The 9568-nt window shown below is 40.0% G+C and overlaps 1 protein-coding gene across 1 annotated transcript; it reads left to right on the top strand.

Moving 5' to 3' along the window:
- The first annotated feature begins 4736 nt into the window (after nucleotides 1-4736).
- On the top strand, nucleotides 4737-8844 carry LOC146631099 (pannexin-1-like). The gene is made up of 5 exons (XM_085356336.1): nucleotides 4737-4917; nucleotides 6233-6354; nucleotides 7080-7279; nucleotides 8098-8599; nucleotides 8695-8844. The coding sequence occupies exons 1-5, from the start codon at nucleotides 4737-4739 to the stop codon at nucleotides 8842-8844; spliced, it is 1155 nt and encodes a 384-aa protein (XP_085212462.1).
- Nucleotides 8845-9568: the final 724 nt, after the last annotated feature.

Genomic DNA, 9568 nt, shown 5'->3' with positions numbered 1-9568 from the left:
TGAAGCTTAACTTTCATTTCAGCCAAACCAGTTTGCTCAGGAGCAAATAAAGCACAGAAATAAACCAAACATTAAGATTTAGAAATGATCTAAGTGGGAGATGAGTGGATGATGGGGTGGGTGCAGTTTTTCTCTGTGGTTGGGTCAGGTGGGCTGCCCCGGGCTATGTGGGTCCGGGCAGCGCTGCTGAACTGGGCCCCGGTCCAGATGGGCCTGGGTCCCCTTGCCTTGGTGGGTTCCAGAGTGTGGGGGTGCCTACTGGGGTCAGCGGGTGAGTTGGCCAAAGGAAAGGAAGGGAGGGGCCACTTGCCCCTCCCTGCCCCTCCCCATCTCCAGCTGCCTCCCTCTTGCTGCTCCACCACAATCACCCACACATGCAGGGCCTTGGGGTGAAGGTGTATCACCAGGGTGCAGGGGAGGCATCCCTCCCCCCCCTCTCTGTCCCCTTCTGGCTGTCTGTGCCTCAATTTTATCCCACAACTTAGACATTCACATTACTCACACTCTCATAACACATACATATAGGACCTTAGGGGTGGGCACGCTACACGGCATCCAGAAGACTGTCAGGGTGTACAACCTCACCTCTGGCGCCGTTGCCCACCTCTCAATTTTAAATACACGTATATATTGAGGGCTCTCGTGAGGGGCTATGCGCTTACCTGCTGCTCAGGTATGCACCACCTCACTCCTGGTGGCTGCTTGTCGGGGCCTGGACCCTGGGGCTCGCTCGGGCCCCTTCGGGGGGTGGAGTGCCCTCGGCCTCTGGGCCTAGGGCTGGGGCTCCCCCCCCCCAAAAAAAAAAAAAACACGAAAGAAATGATCTAAGTGACTTAGGAAGAAATCAGTTAAATTTGGACACTTTTTGGCAAATCGTTTAATAATCTGCAAAAAAACCACTGAGTGAGTGATTTGTGTTTTTGTTGTTAATATGGATTGTTTTCAATATGTAAATGTTGAATTAATTCAATAAATTACAATTACTCAGGCCCTATAGCTTTTGAAACACCTGGAGCTGTTGCACATTTTTGAGATGAGCAGTGTTCAGGTAAAGTGGGCCTGATGAGCCACTCATCAGCTAAAATGAGTGTTGAAATCTCCCAATTCTTTTAATCTTTGGGCTGAAGGAAGGACAATACTCGGTGTATAAATGCTCAATCAACAATCATTTATTTCCATACAATTCAACACTTAAGAGCATAAGAACGTCCGGACGGGAGAGATGCTTGCAGAGGGTCACAGCATGTCTCAAAATGGTGACGGGCTACTCCGCTTCTTATAGCCTTAGTGGCCCCCACCTAGTCGTAAAAGCCTAAACATTCACATTCTTTCTCTGTTACGGCGCCTAAGTTATGACCTCAGCTCCCTGTCTTTCTGCTCTCTGTAAAGGTGGGGGTATGGAATGTGGTCTATCTCCCCTGTCCTAGACACAGAGTCTCCTGCATACAACCTTTCTTTTCATGATTCAGCAGTAAAACATGTCAAGAACACAATGTGAGACATTCACAGCAGATCAAGGATACAGAGTGATGCACACTTATCTAATGAACTACTAAATGAATATGTTCTTTTAACCCAAAAGTATAATGAGAACTAAACTACATACACAGCACACCATCTAAACTAAAGGATAATATATGTCCCACAGCTGTTATCATAATTCAACTACTTTAACTACAGATATAAGATAACATATGACAACAGAATAATCTCACATGAGCCATTTAAATTGTAAGAGAAACCAGTTATTTCTTGTAAAACAATTCAATAACAAATCAATCAGCTTTAATTTGAACTCATTTTCACAAGCATAACACATTCAAGTGTTGATTTAATAATTCATGAATAACAACACTGGCATTACAAAAACAACAAGAATTAATGAATTATTAGAGTATTTTCATAACAACTGCATCTTCCATTTTCAAAAAGACAGATTCTTAAAGACAGTCTTTACAGAAGAATCCATCATCAGCACAGATGCCATTTTCTTCTCCACAAGTCTCATGGAACCAGGTGCTGCAGTTCGCAGCTGATCCACTCCTCAGTGGCCTTTGGGTCACTTTTGTCTCCATAGACTGCTTTACATGCTTTGCAGGGCAGGTCGTCCTTCTTTGCGCCTTTGCATCTTCTAGTCTTTTCTTTCTTTTTAGATTGCACTGCCTTGATGGAAATGTAGTATATGTTCATGACTCGTGAGGACCAATGATGGAGGCTTAGCCCTCTTCCTGACAGTCCTCTGTCGTTTTGGCAGGGGACACAGATCACTGAATGTAACACAAGTTGAGGTTTGATGTGAACAGGTACGTACAATGAAGCTCTTTATATCTTATTGTTATAATCAATTTATGTCGTAAGTGACTATTTTAAAGATATGATTCTTACCTCTGATTTCTTTTTGTTTTTTTGTTTTTATCCTTTGGTGTTTTTTGAGATTTATATCTTTAAGGCTAATATCTCATACTTACACATTTGGGTTTTATTATTTACTGCACAAAGTGTATTGTAGAGAAGTTTGGGAAGTAGACTCTTACTGTTACAGGATATTATATTAGTTTTACAGTATTTTTAGGCTAAAATTGGAAGTGGAAATTTCTATGATAATATAAAAATGGATAAGAGAATGTTTCTCATAGTTATGTAGGCTATTACCTGCAGATGAACTCTTCTAACTCTTCTTCATTGACTCCCTTTTAAATCTAGAATTTAATTTAAAATCCTTTTCCTCACATTCAAAATCCGATGTGCGATATTCTCATTGCTTTCTGGAATTTATTGTTAATCATTTACTTATGTAAATTTCATAATCTGTCAAAAAAAACCAAACAAACAATATAATCCAAAGTACATCATTCTATTGTTCCCTTCCACATGTTTACAGCCCTCATATATATACATGTTACACTGCTCAAACAAATATAACGACTCAGTCCTACCGTGCAATATACCATTTTTCAGTCTTATTATTTACATCCTACATATGTTTATGTATTATGTAAGCACGTGCAGCTTTGTGATTTTGTTTGGTCAACGTATATCAAAATTCATGCTGGAAATAACTTTTACTTCCATGGCATGCCTTTACTTCAAAATATAACACTGTGCAACAATATAATTGAGCTTAAAAGATTCAGTCACCCTGGACCAACCATTGCATGGTTATAGACTCTAACACACTGACTGTTATTGAGCTAGACAAGTAATCATTAAATGTTACTTCTATAAGTGCTTACTTTTCTACTTACTGTTCTACAACACATTGTGTCGTAAATTTCACATGCTCTTATTCCAGCACATGCCCACTAAGACTATGGTAATATTTTGTGTTACACACACACACACACACACACACACACACACACACACACACACACACACACACACACACACACACACACACACTGTTAAGAGATATACTCTAAAACACTTCTTCAGTAGAGACTCAGAGAAGAGAAACACACAGAACTTCTTGCTAGCAAGGGCAGCCTCCAGAACTGAGACTCGCCCCGAGGACTGCCCTGGTCTTTATTTATATGCTTCAGTGAGCGTTTGTTCCTTACATTGGAATGTGGAGGTGTACGTGTGTGTATGTGTGTGTGTATGTGTGTTTCAGAGTGTGACCCCATAAACGACTTCCCTTAACCTGCTGGTCTGGAAATACCAACAGTTCATCTATATGTAAAAAAGCACTTAGACTAAAACTGACATAGCTACATTAATCCTACCGTAAAACAATAAGACAAGGTACAACCTCTCCCATGCTCCTAGGATGTGGGGGTGAACGCCAGAACACCCTGGAATGTTACACCAACTATATACTTCTAAACACAAATGATTACATGCAGTATTCTACCATATGCAAACTTATATCATTAAAAGATTATACTGACTACTAAGTACAATTTTCCATTGACACACACACACACAAAAACGACATGTAGTCACAACATCCAAGGATACATACTCAGACCATACCATCAGTATGCTTTTTATGTTATTATTGCTTATCATTTATTATTGCTTTTATAGATTAAACATGCAAAATATTAAGCAATGTTTTTTGTTGGTGGAGCATTATGTCTTTATGAAAACATAGCAATGCAGTGTTCTAATGGTGGTATTACATTCTGAAAGGAAGCACTGTTGAATTAATGGTTGTTTTCATTTGGTAGGAAGTATCTTAATAACATTGTTATTGATAGTCTTACTTATCTTCTCATGGAAACCCTCAGCCTGATTATCGTGGGCCTTTCTTGCGTGTTGTCTCTGTTCCTGCCAGAATTCTTTCCAGCTTTCTTCCAGAGTACGGTGATGTGGGTGTTAATTTAATTAATTATTCTTAGTTGGCATAGATACGGTGTAATGTGGAGTGAATGTCTGTATAGAAGCCCCACCTTTGCCCCCCAAAGTTTTGTTGTTGGTTTATTTTGTTTGTTCGTTTTTAAAAAAAGAAGCTTTGAGCGGTCGAGTATAACGGAACAATAGCGCTCCCTAGTGGCTGGCAGACCCCCCCCCCCCTCCCCTCCCGTTGATGTCTGGGGTAGGCAGGGAAACAGGTTCAACCATCAGCCCCGTTGTGAACGGACGTGGGTCCGTTATTTTTGTCCTTTTATACATACACTATCCACCGTGAGAGCGACTCGACATCGTTGAAACACCAGAAGCTGTTTGCTTAATTGAAAAGAAACGGACTCTCCCATCAATTAGACGGCACCGACTTTTTGTTCCCGTCTGACATGGCGATCGCACACGTAGCCACCGAGTACGTCTTTTCCGACTTTTTGTTAAAGGACCCGACGGAGACCAAGTACAAAGGCATCCGTCTCGAGTTGGCTGTGGACAAAATAGTCACGTTTCTGGCGGTGGGACTGCCTTTGTTCCTCATCTCGCTCGCCTTTGCTCAGGAGGTCTCAGTGGGTGAGTTAAATGTGTGAAGAGACAGTTTCATTATGTGGGAAAATGCAATCCCGGCAGGGAAACTTATTGTTCCTTAAATAAAATCAAACTGACATAGAGTGTAGGGTGAAGATGAGTGTTTTACTATGCAGAAGGACAGAGGTGTGGAAGAAGGTGTGGTTTGAGTCTCCACCCGTCTGCTCCTTTCACTCCCAGACAGTGAGGCAAGCATCCTGCTGCCTCTGCAGCTGCTGCTGGTGCTGATGATGATGATGGTGAAAACAGTGGCATGCTGACACACGTGTTCTTTTCATGGATGAGCTTGTTTCTGAATGCAGTGAGTGCGAGAAAAGACACAAACACATATGGCACAAGTTTGATCTGCATACCTCCCTCTGGAGTGTAAACAAAAATCTAGCTCCATCAGCAGTTTCACAAATCTACATAATCCCCTTAGGTCACAATGCTCATAGTCCAACACACTGTCCATAATCAGACCAGATGGATCATTACTCTGCAAGCCTTGTGGGAACTACTGTTGTGCTTCTGAGGTTGAAATGCAAAGTGGTTCAAAATCTATTATTAATGTTCCCAATTAAAAATAGTGTGGCAGTCACAAAAAAATAGCTGCAGGAAGGAAAGTCTTCTGAGCTATAGAAACACTGAGTTGTGAATTGGCTTATTTTTAAGCAGAAATGGGATGCCATAGGATGGGTGTCAAACATCAGCATGCCACAGGGTCCCGTGTGGGAATTTGGGTGGCTTGGCTAAGTATGAAAATTGCAGAAAAGCAGTGAATTTACTTCTTAGTTCCAGTTTCTTAGTTCCAAAGGTTAGTTACATAAATAATAAAATACCAAACAAGTGCGTGAAAAGATGGGAGAGGTAAAACCCAAACAATACAAGTTAACGCATGGCAACAGGATCACAGACTGTATTTAAAAGAAGTCAGGACACCAAAATGACGACTGTCATCTTACATTTTATTTTGTTTTATTTACAAAATTTCAAAATTTGCACTTTTGCTAAACATCAAAAGGTCATTGCTCTGATGCTGGAGCTCAAATAACTGATAGTTGGTGTGGTTGTATCTAGTGAACAGAAAACACATGGAAGATGTTCCTGTCCACTGAGTATGAGGGGCATTTTTTTCTTAATTGTGCATACTTTGAATCCCTGCCACAACAGGCGATGACGTAATTATTGGCTCAAAATATGCTGAAAGCAATTCAAAGCAACTGGACCATGAGTGCAGAAAAAAGAAGGCTGCATTAATTTTTCTGAAAAAACAAGCCACCCATTAGCACTGATTCTTTGTTTTCCTCTGGGTCCTCAGGCACCCAGATCAGCTGCTTTCCTCCCACTAACTTTTCCTGGAGACAGGCTGGATACGTGGACTCTTTTTGTTGGGCAGCAGTGCAGCAGCAAGCAGACAGCTCGCCACTGTGGCTACACAAGGTACACACAGTATAACCAAACACAGACAGTAAATGCACTGGACATGTTTATAAAAAAGGTGCAATGTTATGTTAAAGTGCAGGAATTTGTATTGAAACATATACACACCTGTGCAATAAATCTTTTACACATATAGTATGCTCATTTATACCTGCACAATAAACATAATACTATGCTGAAATCTAATTATACTAGAAATCGAATTTATAACTAGTGCATTGCTGATTATATGTCAGTTTTAATTTAATGAAATGCTATTTTTATCACTTGTTTTTTTTTATCAGTTGTTAATGGGGTTTTTTTTATAATTTATTGGCAGATTAATACTTCTGTTAATTAATTACCTCTTCATTTGTAAAACGTCATTAATTTTCATTTTGTAGGTCTTCGAATAGCTAAATTAGATATTACATTAACCATAATGAAATAAGTCTCATATTTTCAACAGATGCTAGGCACATTACAAATTTATTTAAACAACTACTTAGTAGACACTGAAACGAACTACAACCTTGTATATACCCACATCATAATCTGGTGATGATCAAATTAAACATAATAATCAAGTTTTGCCAGACGAGTGCTTCCTAAAACATCTGCGAGGGCACCAAAGAACGGCAAAGACATTATTTTCTTTATAATATTAAAAGAATAAACATTATAAAGTAATATTAGCCAAAATAAAGCTACTAATACATTTGTCTTCCTTTCTGTGACTTCCACAGTTCTTCCCATACATCCTGCTCTCACTGGCCATCCTCATGTACATCCCCGCCTTGTTCTGGCGCTTCACAGCAGCTCCGCACCTCTCCTCTGATCTCAGCTTTATCATGGAGGAGCTAGACCGCTTTTATAATCGTGCCATCAGACTAGCCAAGAATTTAGCCTCTTTAGATAGCAAGGATGCACCCGAAGGCACACAGAGGTAAACACCTTGTTATCACCTACAGTCAATGTACTCAACTGCTTTACTCTTGTAGATTTTGGCAGGTGATTAGACTGGGAGACTCCTTTTTTCAAAGTCTTCTGAAGGTATTTATTTAAAATGTTGGTCTACCACTTTTTTATTATAGTATGAGCTAGCTTGAACTTTGACGACAAACTACACATATGAGGCCATTAATTTACACATGCAGCCAGTTTATAGAGACGTCATTTAGAATAGAAAAGAATAGAATAGCCACTTTATTGTTATTCAGAACATACAACTGTTAGTGCACACCAGGACGAAATTTCGGTGCATTTACTCGCCATCGGGCTTTACAATATAAATAATAAATAAATCCAAATCGAAAAGGTTGAAAAGAATCTCAGATATGTACAAGTAAAAATATAAGAGAAATGTACTATATTTGTATTCATGTAGAGAACATTCAGTCATCCTACACTCACATTTTTAAAGCTGCTAAATGCTTCATTTATTTTATTGTTGCTAACTGGGTCTTCCTGCTATTTGGTGAAAGGTAGGCAGCAGTACACAGGACATCTGAATTCTTTTCATTTTGTATCTGCTGAAGAGTGATGGCATCTTTGGTGCCATCTTGTGGTAGTGTTAAAGAAGCAAAGCTGGCAGGGAGAAATGCTTGTCTTTCACTCCTGACATACAAAGTGGGGCATTTTTTGAATATTAATGATCATTAAAAAACCCAAAATGTAGTTTAAAAACTATTTTCCACAAAGTGCTATGAAACTGAAGTCATTTTATCTCATGCTAATTGTTCATTTACCTTTTTCCTGCTGCAGTGCTTTGGACCTGACTGAAGGCTGCTTTAAATACCCTTTAGTGGAGCAGTATTTAAAGACCAAGCGCTTCTCTCACAGACTTGTGGTCAAGTACCTGGCATGTCGGGGACTGACTCTGCTGATCCTCCTGCTTGCATGTATCTACCTTGGCTATTACATCCTGCTAGCTTCTCTCACGGATGAGTTTCCGTGTGACCTGCGGACAGGAGTGCTGAAGAACGACAGCATGGTGCCGTCTCCTGTTCAGTGTAAGCTTGTTGCAGTTGGTGTTTTCAGGCTTCTCAGCTATATCAACCTTGGAGTGTATGTGATTCTTGCTCCATTAGTGGTGTATGCTGCTCTTGGGCCAGCACGTCAAAGCTCCAGCTTCCTTCGGCCTTATGAGATGCTGCCAGGATTTGGTGCTCTGGGTCTGGTCACCCCCGTCTACAATGACCTCAGTATCTATCTGCTGTTTCTGCATGAGAACCTGAGCGCACTTAAGTCCTTTAAGTGTCTGCAGGTGCGTCTCAACACTAAAACTGTGGGTGAAGCATGGGCACTTGTTTGTGTTGTTCCTTTCTTCTTAGGAAAATTAGAAAAATGTCTCTTCCACAGGTGCTTGAATTGTTGCAAGAGGCTGATGATGAGGGGTTTGACACCATGTGTCTACTGCGATCTCTGGGGCAGGTGAAGACTGATGTTTTAGACAGTAAGAAGACGTGCTCTCACAAGGACAACAAAGAAACGGATAAGGCTGAAGAATAGTTACTCTCATGTAAGGATAAACTCTTGAGTGTTCTGATGAGAGCCAAAATAAATGTGTTGTATTTAACATCATACTTATTTTGTCTTCCTCCAGTGCCTTGTTACTTCTGATGAGATGACCTGATGAGGATGCTCTGATGGAAAAGAAGCACTGAGATGAACTCCTTTGGACTTGTTTTTATTGGAGCTGTTGTAGCGTGTTAAGCTACAAACCTGTAGTTTGACCAATTCAGTTTACCTTACCTTCTTACTTTAATGCATGGAAATACTCCAGAGATAAGTGGAGCAGGTGTCGTAATTTTTTCTACATAGGATTTCCTATTTTATATTTTTTTTGCACACGTCTTTGCTCAGGATCCAAATTGCCTTTAAATCAAAGTGAGCCATGTTCTTCGGACAGCTGCTTCCTATCTTTTATTATAGAATGAGGGAAGCTTCTTACCACTTTGTTTTTATTCGTTTACATGTGTAATAGGGCTGGGCGATATGACCCAAAATTCATATCTCGATATTTTTTAGCTGGATGGCGATATAAGATATATATCTCGATATTTTTTTTAAGCCATAAAGTAAGAACAAAAAGAGTTCTTAGTCAAAGCTGTGTCCCAGATGTCACACAGGCACTTTTATTAACATACAGCACAGATGTACATGAAAAATTACTCAAAATTAAATTATGAGCATTCATTAAATAATAATGCTCCATAAATAAAAGAAAACAAGG

This window comes from Diplotaxodon limnothrissa, linkage group LG6 (genome assembly GCF_057381915.1).
Source record: "Diplotaxodon limnothrissa isolate DT_005_m linkage group LG6, D_limnothrissa_male_GT1.1, whole genome shotgun sequence".
NCBI classification, from domain to species: domain Eukaryota; kingdom Metazoa; phylum Chordata; class Actinopteri; order Cichliformes; family Cichlidae; genus Diplotaxodon; species Diplotaxodon limnothrissa.
Note: the sequence above shows the minus strand (reverse complement) of the source record. Positions and strands in the feature narration are given on the sequence as shown.